Raw genomic sequence first — 21,509 nt, forward strand, 5'->3', positions numbered from 1 at the left:
TGTTACAATAATTACATGCATTTGGAGAAAAGTTTGAATAGTTGTAAAACAATATAGAATGATTATTCAGTTCAGTATAACTGAATACCTCAAAAATCCCTTTAAACTATCATGCAGAATATATTTAACCTACTACCCATTTTATTATTCAACAAATAATAATTGAATGCTTACTAAATGCCAATCATCAACTAATCATCCCTGGAAAAATCAACTAAAACAACATTTAAGCAGGCTAAAAATCTGTTTTTTCACCTTTTAAAAAACCTTTATTTTTAGAAAGATTTACATTTACATTTACAGAAATATTACACTGAAAGTATAGGGCATGTTTTTTTCACCTTTAAAGTGATATGTTTCTGCTGCTATTTATATAGTACTAAGGTGTAATATTGATTGGCACCTATGGGCTTTTTATTAATACCTCTTATATAACAATAATTAAAAATTGTTAAACCAAATTTTTCAATTTCTGTGAAGACTATCATCTCAACATTATTAGTGAGTAATCCATTATTAGTTATTACCTTTACTACATACTATCCATGTATACATTGATAAGTATTCCTATTCAATGTCATTATTTTTTAAAAATATTGCCATGTACATTTTTATTTTTGTTTTTTATTTCTCTCCCTTTCTTGCCCCCTCCCGAGTTGTCAGCTCTCTGTGTCCATTCACTGTGTGTTCTCCTGTGCCCACTTGTATTCTTGTCAGTGGCACCCAGAATCTGTGTCTCTTTTTGTTGCTTCATCTTGCTGTGTTAGCTCTCCATGTGTGCGGCACCAGCCCTGGGCAGGCTGTGCTTTTTTCGCGCTGGGCAGCTCTCCTTACGGGGCATACTCCTTGTCCTTGGAGCTCCCCTACTTGGGGGACACCCCTGTGTGGCATGGCACTCCTTGTGTGCATCAGCACTGCGGGTAGGCCAAGTATCACACAGGTCTGGAGGCCCTGGGTTTGAACCTTGGAACTCCCATGTGGTAGGCGGATGCCCTATCTGTTGGGTCAAGTCCACTTCCCATCATATTTTTAATTAATACAGAGTTATAATATGACTTAACATTTGGAAAGGTGCACTTTCTTTCATAACTCATATACAGATTTTTAAAAAGTTATCTCTCCCTACATATTCAAATGATTAAAATAAGGGACTATTTGATATATTTCTTTGTTCAATTAAATCCAATTTACAATATGCAATATACTGTCCTGAAACTGTGGAAGATATAAAAACTATAGAACTTTTGCTCTTAAGGAGATAACGGAATGTGGGGATCATTATGATCTGCATCTAGGAATGTGAAAAAGAGGCAAAATAGAGCAAGCACCAAAAGACATGTTTAACAGAATTAAATATTTATTAGCTTTTATAACTGAGCACACATGTAATGAGCACCACCTTCCTTAGATGTTTAATGGAATCACTGCAGTAGTTTATTATTATTTTGCTTCCCAAGGTTTTTTAAATTTAATTTTTTTATATCAATGTTACAAGTTCCTCTATTAAAATGATAACTTCAATAACAATAAACCTGCTTCGGTCCTTGGTTATACCCCCACCCTCCTTATTTTTGTTTATTCCTCAATTTTGAGGGATTTGGGATGAAGTCCACTCTGATTGCTTCAAGCGAAAGGGAACTTAGATATTATGAGAAGAGGAAAGTAATAACTTTGCTGGCAGTTGAAGATACTCCTTCCTTGTTTGGGGCTGGGACTTCCATCGTCGTTTTGTGGGTTGTCCATGGCAGACCTGAAGACCTGGAAAGTAGGTGTTGGCCGCAAATCTGCTGGGTTTCAGGACTCCACCGCCTGTGAACACACCGACATGCAAGCCTCTGAGAAAGATACTTGACAGCTACATTGAACATTGTAGGTTCTGATAAAAAGGAGACGAATGCTGCTTTGTTTACTGTGGCAGGTTGTGAAATCCACTGCAGTTGTTTGATATTCTCAAGTTTGGCCAAGCCCCTTAGTCTATTGGAAAGTTGTGAAGTGCAGTCTCATTTTGATGTATTATCTCTGGAAATCTAACCAGTTCTTTTTTCTTTTTTTGGAATGGGGGCAGTGCATGCATGTCACTGAACATCAGTATCAGAGATCTTTTGGATTCCTGACTTCTCAGTTCACTCTCTAATGATATGAACTCTGATTCTCTGTTAGGCATGCAAAAGTGATTTTACTTTAAACATGTTTTCAATTTGGTGGCTCATCTAGCTCATACACATGTAATCTTATTTCCCAGAATATTTTTTCTGCAAATTCTTCATGTTGTTCCTCAAGTAATTGAAGTGAACTCTATTACAATGAAAACATTTATGTCTAGAGCCCCTGTATTTATATTCAGTGATCTTTTCATTTGCTCACACAAAAATACTCATTATGCAACACTATAAATGGTTCTACTAGTCTTTTATAATAGGTACATTCTGAAATCAATTTTAGCTTAAATACAATTTTACAGCAATCATTATGACTCAAAGCCACAATGTGGATGTCTTGAGGCAGAATTTGTTAAGTGTTCTAAGAGATGAACGGAAGGGAGAAATAAATTTGGACAAGGAAAATCCAGATAGGCTCCACAAAGGAGATTACTAGAGAGTTAAGCTTCATAGAAGAAGCCCAGATGTGGAAGCAGGTCATTCCAGGTGGTGGAGGGCCCCAATCTCCTACTAAGTATAGGAGGGAGGCTAAAATGCATTGAACTTTTCACCATGCTGTTAAGTCTTCCCAATATCTGACATCCTCTAGACAGTTGGTACAAGGTGCTCGACAGTTGTACTGATCCCGCTATGGTTAAGGATTTATTCCAAACCCAAAGATAACTAATGGGTGAGAAATTGGCCAGGCTGGAGAGATCAGCTCAACAGAGTACTCAATGGGGGTGAGCAAAGCTAAAAACCCAGGACTGAGGGCTATTCTTTGGTGAGACTGGCACTTTGAGGAGGTAACTGGGTGGACTTACACACTTATTACTGAGTTCTAGGCACTATTCTAGGCAGCAAAAATATGGCAATAGATGAGAAAGATTGAGCCCCTGCTTTCCCGGGGCAAGCATTCTCATACAAAAGGTGGGCTTTAAAAACATAAATACACTGATTTCAAAACAACTTGTACAGTGATGAGTCATATATAAAAAATAAATTAGGTTGTTGTGATAAGGAATGGGAAAGCCTTCCTGGGAGAAATTCTGCTTAAGATCTGAATGACAGAGACATATACTGAGAAATCATGATGAAACAATTTGAAGCAGATTTTGAATAGAGATAAAAACCGGTGGAGAGAGGAGACAGGAAAAGTCGATAATTTGCAAACTAACCAGAAGTGCTGTCTGTTTCCCAGAGCTACTATTGCTTCATTTCTGACTTCTGGGGCCACTGTTGTCTCCTGAATATGTGCATAAAAAGATGCATACTTATACTACTTATGCACCTGCCATCTTAATTCTGTTGAATTTATTCCAATCTAGCTTTCTGTTGGTCTGTATCTATCTATAAAATCATTATTGAGGGACTGTTAGGTGTTTTTGGTTGTTGTTTTTTTGTTACCTATTAAGAAAAATGCTGTAGTGAACATTTTTATTTACATGGCAGGTGTACAAGTGTGCAAACTTTTGTACACCTGGATTTGAAACTGCTGAAATATAGGGGATGTCTATCTCTAACTTTATTAAGTATTGCAAAATTGTTCTCCAGAGTTTTTTTTAAAAAATAAACTTACTTTACCACTTGGCATCATCAGACTTTAAAATTTTTGCCAATCTAATGGGTGTGAAATGGCATCTCATTGTTTTAAATTGCATTACCTTGATTATTAGTTTGGGCTGGTATGTTTTCATAAGCTTATTGGCTATTTAGAGTTCCTATTCTGAGAATTTACATTCTTTCCCTGCTTTTCTATTGGGTGACTTGACTTCTTTTATTAGTGTGTTATGAATACTAGTGCTTTTTGATCATGTGCATTGCATGTATCTTCTCTTTTTTCCTGGCTTGTCATTTAACTTCATGGTACCTTGCCCATGAAGTTTTCAATTTTAATGTTTTCAGATTTATTAATCTATTCCTTTGTGGAATATGCATTTTGAGTCTTATGGAAATTCTCCCTTAACTTGAGATCATAGGGATCTATATTTTCCTACACATTTTTAAAGTTTTGCCTTTAAGTTTTTAATATTCCTGGACTTAATTTTATGTATAAAAAGTATTTTTATGAATAAAATTATAGCAGCTTTTCTTGGACTTTTAAAGTTTCTGTATGAATTTTAGTGCCATCTTGAGAAGTTCTATGCAAAATCCTGTTAGATTTTAATTGGAATTGCATTGTCCTTAATGAGAATTGAGATCTTTATAATATTTTCTTATTTATAAATATGGTTCATTATTTCTTCATTAATTTGTATCCTCTTCTCATTGTTAATGGATTCTTTTGAATTTACAAACTCGTAGTTTTCAAAGTAATTTTTCAAAATTTGCTATTTAACCACTTTACTATTATAAAATATAGTTCTAAGATTCTTAAAATGTCACTTGTTTAATAAAATGCATACGATTTATACAAAAATTCAAGAGCTGAAAGATCAAAATATTAGTATATTTTTCTTCTCACATTGAAAGGAATGCATAATCTAATGATTCTTGTAGTACATGATTAAGTCTGAAAGATGCTGAATCACCTTCCTTGCTGTATTGTATAAAACTGTGTTTTCTTTTCCCTCTTTTTAGTTTAGGAAGTTTACGGTTACCAATGGTTAGCTATTTATTTTGTGATTTATAAAGGTAATTAGACTCTTAATAATCAGAATGTAAACTTATACTAATGACGTAATTTTTAAAACGTGTTCATTAAGCTGAGACCAGTTAGTGCTTCTTTTACTACTGAAAATTTACCATGCACCAAGAGCTCGGAAGTCTGAGATTGAGATCAAGGTCCAGGCCATTTTCTTCCCATTATAAAGAAAATCAGGAGTTCTCGATAAATTACCTGTGGATTATCTCGTTGCTACCATTCCTTTACTCAGGGGAAATAGCTCCAATGAGACACCGAGACTAAAGGTTTTAAGGTAGTGGTGAGTCATCAGTTAGCTCAAGGACGGAACCGCGAAACCATACTCCTTTTCATCTTCATCCCAGACTCTAACCTGTTCTGTCCGACTCTAATAATTCTAATAATTGGAAGTATGATCAAAGAGAACACTTGAAGTACTGCCGTTGTCGTCGACTTAACCCAAGACAACCTAACTACGTTTGTCCCAAACACCATGATCTAGGTACACCGTTTCGTTGCTAAGCGAACTACGTGGTCCCCAGTACACAATGGTTCTGGGAAGAGCCGACCGAGTTAATCCGGTTTGTCAGACGCAGGCCAAGATCAGAGGCTGATGAGGGTTATTCCAGGGCATGGCCCTCGCCTCCCAGGGAAACTCAGCCCTAACTCCAGGCCAGAGCCCCACGACCCACCTGACCAGGTGGGTTAGAGCGACAGTGCCTTGCGGGTCTTGCAGTGGCTCCTACTCACTTAGGAGGGGGGCCGGGCGCTCTTCAGGCCCGCAGCGGCACGGCAGCGCGCCTGATCACGGGAGCGCGCTCGGGCGCGACACGCAGACCCCCTTTGTGAGGGGCAAAGGCGCCCCCCCAGCCTCTCCTGACGCACGAGGCCCCGCCCCGCGCGTGACGCCAGCGTCAGGCCAGTCCCGGCATCCTCCGCGGCCGCCGCGGTCGAGCGCAAGCGAGAGGAATTTTCCCTGTGGGCGCCTCCGGCTCAGCTCGGCTCCGGTTCGGACTCGGGTGGGCGACGAGCGTCTCCTCCCGCAGCTCTCTTTCCGCTCGCCCGCCGGTCTAAGCGCCCCCCAGCCCTCCCACGAGGGCGCCCCGGGACGGAAGGATCCAGCAGCCTGTCGGCGCCCGCCCTTCTCGTGGTCGCCGTCGCCGTTGTCGTCGTGGTAGTCTCCGCCGTCGCCTGGGCCATGGCCAATTACATCCACGTCCCGCCCGGCTCCCCGGTGGTGCCCAAGCTGAACGTCACCGTTCCGGATCAGGAGGAGAAGCGCTGCCGGGAGGGGGCCCTGAGCCTCCTGCAACACCTGCGGCCCCACTGGGACCCCCAGGAGGTGACCCTGCAGGTAACGCCCACTCCCCGCACCACCCTGGCGCGGCCTGGGGCCTCTCTCCGCCATCCGCGCTCTCCCTCGGTGACCCCGAAGGCCTACGGGAACGTCTCATCCCGCAGCCTTTTGGGAAGTGACCCTGCATTTGCATTTCCTCGGTCCCACCTGGGAAGGTCATTCCCCCTTCCTTTACCGTTGCTTATCGAGGCTGCCCTGAGGGCACGTTTTCAAATTCTGGAAGCGGCTACGTACGTGACGCACCGTCTCCACGCCGGGAAGATTGCTTTTGACAGTTGCCCTTCCTCCCGCCTCCCTGCCCAGCCTAACTGCAGAATGAACCTTTATCTGTACCTTTATCTGGGACCCTCGCTAACCGGCCCAAGCATCCTTCTCTCCTTCCACGAGTTAATGCAGTAGCTGATCCTTTCTGATCTTTTCCTTCCCTTCCCCCGTCGGTTTGCTCCCATTGATGCCTCATCCTCCGTTTCATCTTCTCACATCCTCAGATTTGGCGAATGTGCTCGATTCCAAAGTAATGGCCATGGTAGTGCATTGCTAGCTTAGATAGCCCTACACGCATTTTTTTTTTTTTTGAGTTGACATTTCAGAACTTTTTTTAGTCGTAATAGTAAAATCTGATGTTGTAATGAGCAGTGACTTAATGAGTATTTTATTTTCTTGAGCCACTGTATTCATAGATCAAAAAATTGGAAGGAAAATCCTTAAGCACTTAGGAGTTTTCTAATAAATTTGAAAATTATGACATAATACATGAAATTTATTTTGATACTTTTTGTTTTTTTAACTTTTGGAGATTTAAGAACTATATATGAAAATGAACCTCCTTTCCCCTGGCAAACGAAAAACAAAAGTTAGTAATTTTAAGGCTCAGATAATTGGGGTTTATTTCAAATCTGAGTAATAATGTAAGAATGTTTAGTTGAAGTAGCCAAATATCTGGCTCGTGTTTTGTGGGCAAATTTATTCAGGAACATTTACTGATTTAACAGTGTCTCAGATTCTTTGCTAAACTAGCTACCTGTACAAAAATGAATAAAACATTAATAGCGCCTAGGCCGCAGAACAGTTCCTGACATTTGGGCTTTCATGAGTGTTAGTTTCAGTTCTTATTGCCTAGAAGAGTTTTCAAGCAGATTAAAAGGACCCATATGTTTTGGAGGAAAAAAAATGGTTAGACAAAAATTTTGAAAATTTAAGGAAGTGTTTTTCAGCCAAGTATGTGGGAAATAGTGAATCCAAAATGATTTTCATGCGTAATTTAAAAACGTTATTATGATATATTTCCTTTAAGTACGGAAATGTGCCTTCAAAATTGAAATTCAATATTTTAGTTCATTATTTATTGATTTATTTGTAGTTTATCATAGAGGGTTTTAAAATTTATTAAAATTATTTTTCTAGCAGTCAATTATAAATTAAGTAAATCTTATTAATTATAGGTTGTGCTATTTCCTGGTAAATTTTGTTGCTGGCAAACCATGCTGTTTTTTAAGAAGCGACTTTCAACTTTGAAAACTTTTTGAAGACTGCAATTTCCTTTTACATATTCCTCTGTAGAAGAGTAACTAATAATAGTAGCTACTCTGGGGAACTATGTGCCATGCCAGGCTGTGGGTTAGATGCTTTTTATGTTTTATCACATCGTTTCTCCCAAACAACCATGTTAGGTAGGTATCCCTTTGTAGGTGGAACTTTGTGAATTAAAGCGAAGATATAAATAAAAAAGGACAAAATGTAGTAGCATCAAAACTGTCTTGATTGTTGAAAAGGAACTACTTGGGATTAGATTTTGGCTTCTATGCTCCATAGGACTTTTGACTTTGTGACTCTTGAACTCCTAATCCAAATTTCTGATATACTTATTTGTAAGTAAGGTAAATATTACCACCCATCTTGCTCTAAGGAGGATTATTCTTTAGAAATACATTTCCTCTTTGTACAAGTGAAGTTTTTGATCCAGAAGCTAGTACTTTACTAAGATTTATTGATGGTTATTCTTTCTGCTCAGTAGATCTGACACCTCATGTTCTGGGTCATTATGAACCCTACTTTTATGATGCTTCAGGATTTTGCTGATAAATGTCAATGGGATTTTAAAGATTTTCTTTTATTATTGAAGTATAAAGATAAAAATCATGCCTTTTATTTAGGAGGGTAAGTACATATCATATATTCAGATTATATTGTAATTTAAAAATAGTTGGGTATCAGTAACAAAGTCCATTTTTTCTCACAGTTTCTTTTTGAAAATTTCTGTGTGATTTAAAATATGCTTTAAACATGCCATACAAGCTTGCTATAGTAATACTGAATTTACCTGTAGATTACTCTAGATTACTTCAGGAAACTGAACTATCCAGAACATAACAGGGGATGCGGAAGCAAGTGAAAAACAATCTTTTTTGCAGTCAAAATGAGAGAGGGCCTAGACTTTGCATAAAACTTATGGACACTTGGAAGAATGTATCTCATTTTAGATATGGTTCAAACAGTTTTAATTATTTGACTTTCCTGTCCTTAAAAGATTAGGCGACAAAAGTATAAAGAGCATAATGAGCTTTGTGAACTGTAGTACCTTAAAATAGGCAGAGTGGATCTAAGCAACAATGCCAGTCACTATGCTTTTTATATAATAAGACTATAGTTTATAAAGCACTTTCACGTACATTCTTCCAACAACAATCCTGTAAGGTAGATGTAGACAAGTCCTGTTATACCTGTTTTATAGTTAAACTGAATATTTGGTTAGTAATTGGTTAATCTGGGGATCAGAACACATTTTACAAATTTTTGTTTTTTTGGTCGAGAAGTTGATGTTTGCATATTTGAATTAAGAAGGCAGGGAAGTCATAAGATTTTGCTCTGAGTTCTCATGACTGTAAATTTGCCATACTTTTCCACCTGAGCTGCTATTTTAGAAAAGGGATTCACTTATGCTTTCCTTTAAGATAGTGAATGACTCCTTTTGTTATGCAACAGCTCTTTGTAACTTATTTGAAGGTTTAGATTTTTTTGTTATGTACTTTTCCTGGGATAGTCTTTGTGCAAAGGAATAAAGAATCAAGAAAGATCTCTTAGCACAACAGAATAATTCTCAGGAGACTACTAAAATTGTTTTTCATTCCTAAATTATTGAAGAATTAGTGTTTGGAATATTCCAGTATGCTGTCTCAGAGTCTTTCTGCAATATTTGTCAGTATTGTATTTTTCCTTAACTTGTCACTATGTGAATTATTCCATAACTTGAGACCTTTTTTAGATAATGGCAAAGGACTGATAGGTAGGATAGTAAGATATAGTTATATGATATAATACATTTATCTACTCTTGTAATAGACCCTCGTTGATATCATTTGTTGTAAGTTACCAAGAAATGCCTTCTTAACTTTGTTCTTCAACGAACATTCCATTATGGTGGTCAAGACGGTTGGGTTTTGAACCTAATGCTGGTTCCAAGCTCTGTACTTCACCATTTTGTTATATTTCTAAGCCTCAGTCTGTTTAGCTAAGAAATGGATTCAATAATGGTTTCTATGAACAAGAGTTGTTTGTGAGGATTAAATAAATGCTATCATGAAATTATTGTTGTTGAGCAGCTACTATGTATTAGATGCCTTAGTCAAAAAACAAATGGTACCTCAGCTCTTTCGAAATTCCCAGTCTGATGGGTAAGACCAAAAAGAAGTAATTATAGTGTTTTTGGATTGAACATTCAGATTTTGTTCCCTTACAAAGATTACACAAAAACACTGTTCTTTCTGCTATACTACAAGTTTTTGCATATTTTTGAATGCTCGTTTTTGAAATTTCTCTCTTTTAGCATACGTACACTATTATCTTGGAAACTAATCTTGCGTCAGGTTTTATATCAGGGGTGCTTAGCCTTTTTTGTTCCACAGACCCTTTGCCAGTCAGGTAAAAACCATTGACCCCTTCTCAGAATGTAGTGGCTGATAGTTTTATGATGCTCAACATCGGCATGTCTTTAAATTAAATTTTAGGATTATTCAAAATTATGTTTTACAGTTTTCCCATAACTTCAATAACCTGATAACCTAACACAGTTCAACATCTGTTCAAATGGTCATTTTTGGCAAACATTTAGAAATTTGAGTTTTCCCATGGTGTCATAAAATCCCCTCTGCCATCCTTACCAGCCTTTTTGCAGATAGTTATTCACTGAGAACACGCTACATCAAAAAAAAAAAAATCATACTAAGTCCACACTATACTATGTATTATTTAATAAACATCTCTACCAGAACCTCCGCATAAGAATAATGTTTTTTGAATTTTCAGTTCAGGTTCACAGACGCCCTGAAATCTTTCCATGGACCTGGATCCTTGGTTAAGAACCCCTGTTCGCCAGCTACATAGTTTTCATATCCCCCACCCTCCTTCTAATCATGGTAGAGATAGTTACCTGAATAAATTTCATTAAAATTTTATAACTCCTTTCTCATTTTTAAAAAATTTTTAATTGAAGAATCAAAAAATCTATATAGTTGCTCTATTAAATTGTGTGTCTCCTTTATTGTTATCATTTAGTCATTGGTTTTCTTGGTCATTTTCAAAAGAATGAATTTGTTCCTTACTTTCAATAGTAGAAACTCCTGAAAAGTCTTAGGTAAATTTAAGTAATATGTTAACTGTGCCAGAGTATACGATATTTATAGAAATCTTGAGTCCTGTAGGTACACATGAGGGGTTATAATTTGTATTCATTTTAACTTTTAATATCAATGGTTAGGTCCATTTTTATCTTCTCTGTATTCAGTGTCTTAGAATCGTAAAGTATTAGGGTGATGGTAGAACCTACAATTGCAGTGACTATGGCTAAGAAAGATGTATGTTTGATAGGCTCCCATGTATTTTCATTGAAATGTAATTATGAAGTCAGAAGCCTAAGATTCTAGTTCATTTTCAGGTATTATTATGTGTGACTTTGGACAAAGCAAATCACTTCTCTTTGGGTCCTCAACATAGTAAGGTAGAAAGAAGATGGTTCTTGAATCCTATTTCCAGCCTTTGTAACCTTGGGCAAATTTTTTAATCTCTCTGTAAAATAGGAATACTATCTACCTTGGAAAGTAATTGTGAGATTTAATGAAATATCTGAAAGTGCCTAGCATGTTTTGGTAATACATTCTTCCATCTCCCATCTTCAGTCCTCTTCCCCTGTCCCCATTTGTAAGTGAAGGAGTTGAACCGAAAAAGAATTGTAAACTCCTAAGATCCAGTAATTCTGACATATATTTCTTTGCACTAGGCATAATGCTAATTTTCAGTAGGATTCCTTTGTATAGCTAACTGTAGCACAAGGTAAGTATGAGGGATTTAGGTGAAATTCTCCCTGAAGATGACTGTGGGCAGTTCTGGACTCCCTTGCATGTGGCACTGTCTGCCAGTCTCTTCCCTCTCTCCTGGGCTCAGTTGCTTTTAGCTTCTGGCTCCTCTGTCTATGGCTTTCTCAACTTCTGTGGGTCTCTGTTCCTGTGTCTTTCTGTTTCTGCAGCCATAGGTAATGGATTCCCCCCCCCCCCCCCCCCCCCCCCGCCTTTTGACGTTTTAATATTGTGTTACATCTTTTAGAATACATCAATGCAAGGTGCCTCTTTGAACATTCTTGCATACATCTTTTGTTCAATGTATGTATTCATTTTTGTTAGTATATCTAGAGGTAATCTAACTAGGTCATGCATTATGTGTGTTTTAAGCATTAGCAGATACTTTGTTTTTCAAAAATCCCCAACTAGTATATTGTAATTGTGCTAAATTCTCATCAAAACTTGGTATTGTCTGTCTTCATTTTTTTCATTCTGACAGTATTAGAGATATCTTACTGAGGGTTTAATTTGCATTTCCCTGATAACTCATGAAGTCCTGCATCTTTATTTGTATGTGTGTTGGTTATTTGGATGTCTTCTATTTTGAGGTGGTTGTTAGTCTTTGGATTGTCTAGTTGTCTTATTGATTTGTAGATATTCTTTATATTCAAGATTTAAATTCTTTCTTAGAATTATGTACTGCAAATATTTTCTCCTACTTTGTGTCTTGCATTTTAATTCTTGCTGGTATCTTTTGGTAAATAATCTTTAGACCAGCTTACCACTTTTTTTCTTTTGGGTACAGGTTTTGTGTCTTATTTGAGATATCTTCCTACCCCAGTGTCCTGAAGATGTTCTCTGTGTTTTCTTCTAGAAGCTTTATAGTTTTTATCTTTCACATTTAGATATACAAACAACCTGGAATTGATTGTTGTTTATGATGTGAGGTAGAGGGAGTCATGATTTATTTTTTTTCCATGTGACTCTCAGTTGATGCAAGTATCATTTATTGAAAAGACCATCTTTTCTCCATTTTAATATCACCTTTGTCATAAATTGTGTAGTGCTGTGTATTAGTTAGCCAAAAGGGTACCGAGACTTAAAATACCAGAAATCTGTTGGCTTTTATACAGTGTATTTATTTGGGGTAGAAGTTTATAGTTACCATGCCATAAAGCCTAAGTTACTTCCCTCACCAAAGCTTGTTGCCACATGTTGGAGCAAGATGACTGCCAATGTCTACAAGGGTTCATCCTCCCTCTTCCTCTTAAAGCTCCATGGTCCCAGCTTCTTGCAGTATCAGCTGTAGGCTAGGACAAGTCTCTTCTCTCTCCCAGGGCTCATTTCTCTCTGGGCTGAGCTGCTATGCTCACTCCACAAGGCCAGCTGTAGATTATCAGGTTAATAGCTCATCTGTCTTCTTGGGGCCTCTGCTGTGCCTAATGGAGCCTGCTGTCCTTATTCATGTATCTGCTTCTCTGGGTGTTTACTTCCTGGGGCTCTAATATCATAACCTCCAACTTTCTCCTCTGCCATTCCTTTTCTCTGTGAGTCCCCATCCACTAAGGGGGTGGGGACTCACAGTTCTAATGATGTGGCCCAATCAAAATCTTAATCATAATTTAATCAAGTAAGAATGAAACCTCTGAATCCGATGTGATCTGATACACCCAGAGGAACAGACCAGTTTATAAACATAATCCAATATCTATTTTTGGAATTCATACATAGTACCAAACTGCTACTGCTGTATGTGGATCTGTTTATGAACCCTGTTCTGTTCATTGGTCTATTTTATCTATTATTGTACCAGTACCACACTGTCTTGATTACTCGTGAACTTTGGTATTTTAAGTGCTGAAGATTGACTGTTCTTTGCTTTTTAAATTGCTATATAAAGAAAAGAAAAAAAAAAGGAAAAAAATTGCTATAATAATTGTAGATTCTATTTGTCAGTTTCACCAAATGAAACTGGATGAGATTTTTTTTTTAAGATTTATTTATTTATTTCTCTCCCCTTCCCCCCCTCCCCCCACCCTGGTTGTCTGTTCTCTGTGTCTATTTGCTGCATCATCTTCTTTGTCTGCTTCTGTTGTTGTCAGCGGCATGGGAATCTGTGTTTCTTTTTGTTGCGTCATCTTGTGTCAGCTCTCCGTGTGTGCGGCACCATTCCTGGGCAGGCTGCACTTTCTTTCGCGCTGGGTGGCTCTCCTTATGGGGTGCATTCCTTGCGTGTAGGGCTCCCCTATGCAGGGGACACCCCTGCGTGGTAGGGCACTCCTTGCGCGCATCAGCACTGCGCATGGGCCACCTCCACATGGGTTAAGGAGGCCCGGGGTTTGAACCGCGGACCTCCCGTGTGGTAGACGGATGCCCTAACCACTGGGCCGAGTCTGCCTCCCTGGATGAGATTTTGATAGGTATTTTGTGAGCTCTAAAGATAAATTTGGGTAGAAATTAATTCTTTAATAATATTGAAACATGCAATACATGACCATGGTATATGCTATTTATTTAAGTGTTCTTTCAATTCTTTCCAATTTTTGAAGTTTTTATGTGGAGATCTTACACATTTCATTGGTTTATCCCTAGGTATTTGATGCATTTTGATATTATTTAAAAGGTATTTAAAAATTTATCTTTGTTCCATTGTACGGAAATATAGTCGATTTTTAAAAAAATTTTAATATTATTTTATTATTTATTTATTTATTTATCTCCCCCCCCCCCCCCCCCGCGGCTTGCTTGTGGTCTGCTCTCTGTGTCCATTCACTACGTGTTCTTCTGTGCTGCTTATCTCCCTTTGTTGCTTCATCTTGCTGCGCCAGCTCTCTGTGGGCACGGGCCATCAGCTCTCCGTGGGCGCGGGCTGTCAGCTGTCCGCGGGTGCAGGCCAGCCTGCCTTCACAAGGAGGCCCCAGGATGCAGCCCAGGGCCTCCCATATGGTACACGGGAGCCCAGTCGATTGAGCCACAGTCTTGTCCCTACAGTTGATTTTTGTATAATGAATTTGTTTCACTCATAGTGACATTAATATTAACTTTTCACAAATTCTAATGGTTTTTATGTAGATTCCTTTTTGGATTTTCTTTGTACACATCATGCCATCTGAAAATAATAACAATTTTGTTTCTTTTCCTGTTCCTGTTCTTTTTTTCTTACTGCACTGGTAAGAACCTCCAGCGCAAAACAGAAGTAGAAAAGATAATAGTGGGTATGTTTGTCTTGCTCCCAATCTCAGAGAGTACATTTTTGATAATCTGTTATTAGGTGTGATGTCTGCTGTAGGCCCTTCTTTTGTTTGTTTGTTTTTTTCAGTAGTTTGCTAAGTATTGGCATAAATGGGCATTAAATTTTATCAGATGCTTTTTTTATGTCTCATGACGATTACATGATGATTTTTCTTTTATTGAGGTGCATTACAGTGCTTTTTTTTTAAATTTCTAATCACCTGTTCATTACTGGAGTAGAGCCATTTGGTTGCGATCTCTTCTCCTTTTCATGTATTGTATCAAGTGCTAATATTTTGATTTGGAATTTTGCAGCTATGCTTATGAGAGGGATTGGTCTGTAATTTTCCTTGTAAAATCCTTGACAAGTTTTGGTATCATAGTTATGCTAGACTCATGAAATAAGCTGGGACATGTTTTTTTTTTTCCTATATTTTGGAATAGTTGTTTGAGAGGTTTTTATGCCTTAACTGAGTTTAAGGACAGCCTTCTAGAAGAGATAACTCTTCTATTAGAATTTTAGAGAAAGGTAAAAGTTAATGAGGTGAAGAAATGATGAAGAATTTGTCAGGCAGAGTGAATAGTAGTAGATAGTACCAGATATCTACTAGTACTAGATAATACTAGTAGATAGTACTAGAGAGGTGTGAAAGAACTTGTATGCCCTAAAGAGTTTGAACTTTATTCCCAAAGCATTGTGGAGCCATTTGAAGATTTTCCGGTGTTGTGGTCATATTCATATTTTAGGTAACACTGGTGATGTGTGGAGAGTAACCTTGTGGGGGGATGACAGGGAAGGTAGTGGTGAGACTGGTGAGGGACACCAGTGAGGCTATTAAATACTGCAAATGAGGGATTGGCTGAGGTCCTGATTAAAGGTGGTAGTGGTGGAGATGGAGAAAGGGGATCAGATTTAAGAATTATTTAAGAAGTAAAACTTTCAAGTGTGGGGATAAAGAGGAAGGAGTCAAAGGATAACTCCCTGACATCTGATTGAGTAGGTATGAGAGAGAATAAATTGGTGCCATTGGTTGATTTACTTTTGGTATTGAGTAATTTGATTATGATGTGCCTTGGTGCGGTTTTCCTCATTTCTTGTGCTTAGAGCTTGTTGGGCCTTTTTGATATGTGGGTTTATAGTTCTTCTCAAATTTGGAAAAATTTTGACCATTTCCTTAAATTTTTTTCCTGTTCCTCTTTTTCCTTTCCTTCAGGGATTCCAATTACATGTATATTAGACTTTTTGCAGTTTATCTCTCAGCTCATTCATGCACCTTTGTCTCTCTTTTGCAATTCTTTTTTTTTTTTCATTGTTTGATTTTGGATAGTTTGTTTTATTGTGTCTTTTCTTTTTCCCCCTTAGGTTGACAGGCTTCAGAAAGCTATCTGCTACCCTCTCCTAGGCATTTTATTTTATTTTATTTTATTTATTTAATTTAATTTTAATTTTAATTTTATTATTATTTTTCTTTATTTCTCTCCCTCTCCCTGCCAGTTGTGTTCTCTGCGTCCATTTGCTGTGTGTTCTTCTGTGTCCGCTTGTATTCTTGTCAGCAGCACCGGGAACCTGTGTTTCTTTTTGTTGTGTCATCTTGCTGCTTCAGCTCTCCATGTGTGCGGCACCACTCCTGGGCAGGCTGCACTTTTTTTTGGCGCTGGGCGACTCTCCTTACAGGGCGCAGGGCTTCCCTACGCAGGGGACACCCCTGTGTGGCATGGCACTCCTTGCGCACATCAGCACTACGTGTGAGTGATGTCATCACACAGGTCAGGAGGCCCTGGATTTGAACCCTGGACCACCCATGTGGTAGGTGGACGCTCTATCCATTGAGCCAAATCTGCTTCCCTGTTCATATTCACTAATATTTTCTTTGCCAATGCCTAATCTGCTATTAATCCCACCTAGTGTATTTTTCTTCTCAGATACTTAGGAAGTTTGAATTGGGTCTTTTTATATCTTCCATGTCTCCTCTTAACTTTTTAAATATATGGAACACAGGTTTAAAGTCCTTGTTTGCTACTTACAATATCTGTGTCAGTTCTGAGATGGCCTCATTTCATTGATTTTTCACCTCATTACGGGTTGTACTTTCTTGCTTTTTTTTTGCGTTCCTGGTAATGTTTAATTGGATGCCAGACTTTGTGAATTATACCTTGTTGAACACTGAATATATTTTTATTCCTATAAATATTCTTGAGCATTGTGCTGGAGAATTACTTACTTGGAAGTAGTTTGAATCTTTTGAGTGTTGCTTTTTAAGATTTGTTATGCAGGACCAGCCCAGCATTTAGTCTAAAACTAATTATTTAATATTACTGACATAAGACCTTTCTGAGTATTTTACCCATGAATTTTGAAGTTTTCTGGCTTCTGGAAACAGGTACCATTCACTTCCTGCCCTGTGTGTGAGTATTGAGGCACTATTTCCTCCAGTAATTTTGGATGATTCTTTAGCTTTGGCTAGTTTCTTCACATGCATGCGCTGATCAGTACTCTGCTAAATACTCAATGGGGACCATTTGCAGATGACTAGATTTCTTGCTCTCTCTGCCTCTCTCTTTACTTTTTTCTTCTTTTTGTAGACTCTAGCTCTGTTGGTCTCCTCAGACTCTTAATTTCATCTTCTCAGCCAAAGAAGTATATATATCTTTGTCCACCTGAGTATCTTCTAAGTCATTAAGATTGGACAGTAGAGGTCAACTTGTTTGTTTCTCATTTCTAGGGGATCAGGTTTTTGTTTTCTGATGTCCAGTGTCTTAAAAGGATTGTGTTATATTTGTTTTTTTTTTTGTGTGTGTGTGTGGTTATCCTCCTCCAGGTAAGAAGGAGGATAAATCCTGTTCCTGTGTTTTTTTGGTTGGTTCAGGTAGGAAGGAGGATAAATCCTATCCCTTTTACTTCTTAAATGGAAGTGAATGTGGCCCATTTGATGATTTAGATCAGTAATTTTTCAATCTCTTCTCTGGAGTTGGAATCCTCTGTTCAACTACTGGAGTCTGGTGTGTAAAATAGATGAGGGCAAGATAGTGGTAATTTGGTGTGTATGTACACACCTTAAAGCAGGAATTCTTAAAGGAGTCCATAAGTTTGAATTGAAATTTTAAAAAAAGCCCATTTATTCTTGTGGGGACGTGTTGGTGTAGGGGTATATGTTTATTAAATAATAGTATAGTGTGGACTTGGTAAGGAGTCTGTGATTTACACCTGGCTGGCAAAGCGGTCTGTGGAACAAAAAAGGTTAAGAATCCCTACCTTAAAGTGTGTGGGGGAAATAGCATTGCCTTGCCCACTTGGCTTCCTATTGCTAATCATTCAGGGCATCACAGAGCTCAGTTTGAAAATAACTAATATAGGGACTATAAATAGGTGTGTAAAAAAGTAAGCAAATGAGAAAAGGGCAGTTCTTAATTAGAGAAGAAACAAACTACCCAAGAAAGTTTTTACAGTATACCTCATGGTGAGATTATAAAGGATATTTATATCATAATGTAGTCAAAGACTGATTAAAAAAAATTAAATATACTTATATTGGGCAAATAAGGATAAGAGTAGTGTGTGTGTTTCTGCATGTTGTGTGTATAGAGGGAGAAGATATATGAAAGCTCAGTTTTCATTTTCTATAATAAGTCTACAGATAATGCGTAAATTGTTTTAAAAACCAGTTTAAGAAAGATATTAGAAATAAAGAATTAAATAGCATGAGATTTGAAATGCAGTTAGGGGCATCTACTATTGCCTGTTACCGGACTTTTTTTTAGGACTGTTTGACTTTTTAAACCATGTACCACATATATTGCTTGACAAAGATGATAACTACAAATTTTTTTTTAAACCATTTGATACGAGGGAAATGTAGATTCCATTATTATTTACCTAGTATTTAAAAGCTGTTAATATTTAAACTAAACATTAGAAGTAATTAGGAGCTAAATTCATGAACTTAGTTGTCCATATTTTAGGGATTAAATTTAACAGAATGCTAAAACTGAAACTATATATAGGTTTGTGCTAACTTGAGAGGGTATGTTTGAATGACATTTCTGACTAAATTGAAGACATTTATTTTTTAAGGTGTGAAAAGAGAATTCACCTAGAAAGGATGAGTACATATGACATTTAACAATCTGAATTTAAGCCACTTTTAGCGAATTATATTGTAAATATATTTCCCATAGGTTTTATTTTAATTATTCATTATGTTCTATCTTATGATTTCATCTTGAATTATTTTGCCATCTTGTGTTAACATTTAAATATGTAAAATATGTATGTAGTTATGTTTACTAAGAGTTTACAATGTGCCAGGTACTGTTCTAAGTGCTTTTGTATAAATTAACTTGTTAATCTTGACAATAACACTGAAGTATATTTTAAAGTGCTGATTTTTACACTTGAGACTGAAGCACATAGATGTGACTTGTCTAAGGTTAAGAGCTGGGATTCAAACCAAGCAGTCTGGCTCTGAAACTTGTCCTCTGAACTACCCTAAATATTTGACAAACTGTTCAGGATAAACCCTGTTAAAAGGAACTCCATGAGGTATGTATTAGTTTTGTCCCCACTGTATTGATGTGGAATTTTATATTTCTAGTTTATTTCAAGTATAGTATCCACATCTAGATGTATCTAGTATACTTTAATACTTTCTTTCTGAAAATTCAGCACCTTGAATTGCTTGTGGTTTATATATGAGGTGAAACCATGCAAGGGGAAAAAAAGTTTATCCATATATCTTTAAACTAAAGTCATTGTTCTCCAGCCAAAGACCTTCAGGAACAAACCAGTAGCTGAACAAGCTGGGTTTAATACTCACCTCAATAAGGGAGAATTCACACCCTGGGGAATGATGGGAGAGTCATGGTAAGTAGATGTTAGGATTTAAATAAAGGATTTCAGTCTGCCATTAGTGCCTTGGGGAAGGAGTCAAAGAAACAGGTCTTCGTTTGGATTGGGTGCTGTCAAGAAGGAGACCTGTAATTGGGTAGGTGGCTTAATCTCATGCAGAAGTCTGGAGAACTGAAGCAAGGCCAAAGCTGTGATAAAAAGAAGCAGCAATCCTACATTAGCCAAGATAAGGGGAGATTTGGGCATTTTTTTTTAGTTTGCATAATTTTCATATTTTTGTCTATGTTCAGACATTTCAGAGTAGTTTTGTTTTTGCTTTGAGCCATTATGGTCATCTAGTGGACTTTGATGTTGGTGTTCTGTGAAGTTGTTTATGTTAATAGAACCTCAAGGCTTAAACTGTGAGTATCAGGCCAGTTCCTTGCTGTTAGGCTGCTTTTCTCTTTCTCACTAATTTAATTTTTTCAGATGTGAACGAGATTTGTAAGAACAATAGTTAAGTGTGTATACATACTTTTAAAAACTTTTCCTATTCTTTTGTTTAAAAAGAAAAGTCCTCAACTCTTCCTTTCACTTTTATCTCATCCCCCATTATTCCACTTGAGAGCCCTAAAATGCTCCTAATTATACTTGGGTATATGGAAGAGTTAGTTCTAGTTATTATAAAAGAAAATGAAAGTTACAGTTTTTGAATAGATTTAGAGAACTGGTATTGTTAATTACCTGTTTGCTTTTTAAAATATACCTTCTATGCTCAAATACAAAAAAAGGATTTGAAGTATTTGACTTAAAGCTCTTGAAAATTTCAAAAAGTCCCATTTAGAAATCATCATAGAAGCCTCTGTTTACCTCTTTTTCTTCCTCTAATTTAGGTGATGCTTCCTTTTTTTAGCAATAGCATTCTAATTTAAACTATTCCTAACACAATGGCTAACACGTGTTATATTAAATAATCTTTAAAGTTAACATTTACAACTTTTTTGTAAGTTGGTGACTGATCATGTAAATTCTGTAAGTTATATTTGCAAATTTAACCTCGAAGATTTTTAAAGACCTTCTCAGTGAAATATGCCATACTCGTAAGAGAATAGTGTGCCTGTCTTAGGAGACTTCCCAGTCTGTTGGACATAGGAAAGTGTGTGTTTGTGTATTGCAACAGTCACAGTGCAAGGTAGACTTTTAGATGCAGTAGGTATCAAAAACTTGTGTAGAGGTATTGCAGACAGAATAAATATAATTAACACTATTGGATCAGGAAGACATAGTGTTATAGGAATTAAGGGCAACATGTTAAACTTTAGCATTCCTTTTTGTTTGAATCTAGAATTAAATTAAGGACATTGTAGGCAAAATTGTACCTAAAAGTTCTTTTATGATAAAAAGTAGACATCTTTTAATTTGTATTTAGTTCATTTTGAAGTTACTGCTGATTTCCTTAAAAATCAATTTCTTTTGTTTCTCCCTCTCTGGCAGCTCTTCACAGATGGAATCACGAATAAACTTATTGGCTGTTATGTGGGTAATAAAATGGAGGATGTGGTCCTGGTCAGAATTTATGGCAATAAGACTGAGTTGTTAGTGGATCGAGATGAGGAAGTCAAGAGTTTTCGCGTGTTGCAGGCTCACGGATGTGCACCACAGCTCTACTGTACCTTCAATAATGGGCTATGCTATGAATTTATACAGGGAGAAGCATTGGATCCAAAGCATGTCTGCAACCCAGCCATTTTCAGGTACATTTCTTTTTCAGATTAATTTTTCTTTTGAAATATATGTTAAGTACACTGAGGAAATATTTTTGATAATATTATTAGTGCTATTAAGATGCACATTTCTATGCTTTTGCTTATGTAATATTGTCTTGAGACTATGAAATTTAAGCAGCATAATGGCTATTGTTAAAATTGCCTTTTCTTTGAGAGGAAGTATTTGGTTAGTTTGAAGGTTACTTTTGAGTTTTTGGTTTTTTTGCTAAAGAAAATAA

At 37.2% G+C, this 21,509-nt stretch overlaps 1 protein-coding gene and 1 long non-coding RNA gene across 2 annotated transcripts in view; one reads left to right on the forward strand and one right to left on the reverse strand.

Moving 5' to 3' along the window:
* Positions 1-1,335: 1,335 nt before the first annotated feature.
* On the reverse strand, positions 1,336-5,441 carry LOC105747234 (uncharacterized). The gene is made up of 2 exons (XR_011646679.1): positions 4,978-5,441; positions 1,336-1,809 (listed from the first exon to the last, which is right to left on the reverse strand). It is a non-coding gene; the product is annotated as an uncharacterized lncRNA (long non-coding RNA).
* The window catches only part of ETNK1 (ethanolamine kinase 1), a 60,651-nt gene continuing 44,436 nt past the window's right edge, over positions 5,295-21,509 (forward strand). Inside the window, exons 1-2 of the mRNA XM_004448646.5 lie at positions 5,295-6,115; positions 20,999-21,258. Coding sequence (XP_004448703.1) covers positions 5,960-6,115; positions 20,999-21,258 — 416 coding nt within the window. The 5' untranslated portion in view covers positions 5,295-5,959. The remainder of the gene's footprint in view (positions 6,116-20,998; positions 21,259-21,509) is intronic.

The sequence above is a fragment of the Dasypus novemcinctus genome, chromosome 20 (assembly GCF_030445035.2).
Source record: "Dasypus novemcinctus isolate mDasNov1 chromosome 20, mDasNov1.1.hap2, whole genome shotgun sequence".
Lineage (NCBI taxonomy): Eukaryota > Metazoa > Chordata > Mammalia > Cingulata > Dasypodidae > Dasypus > Dasypus novemcinctus.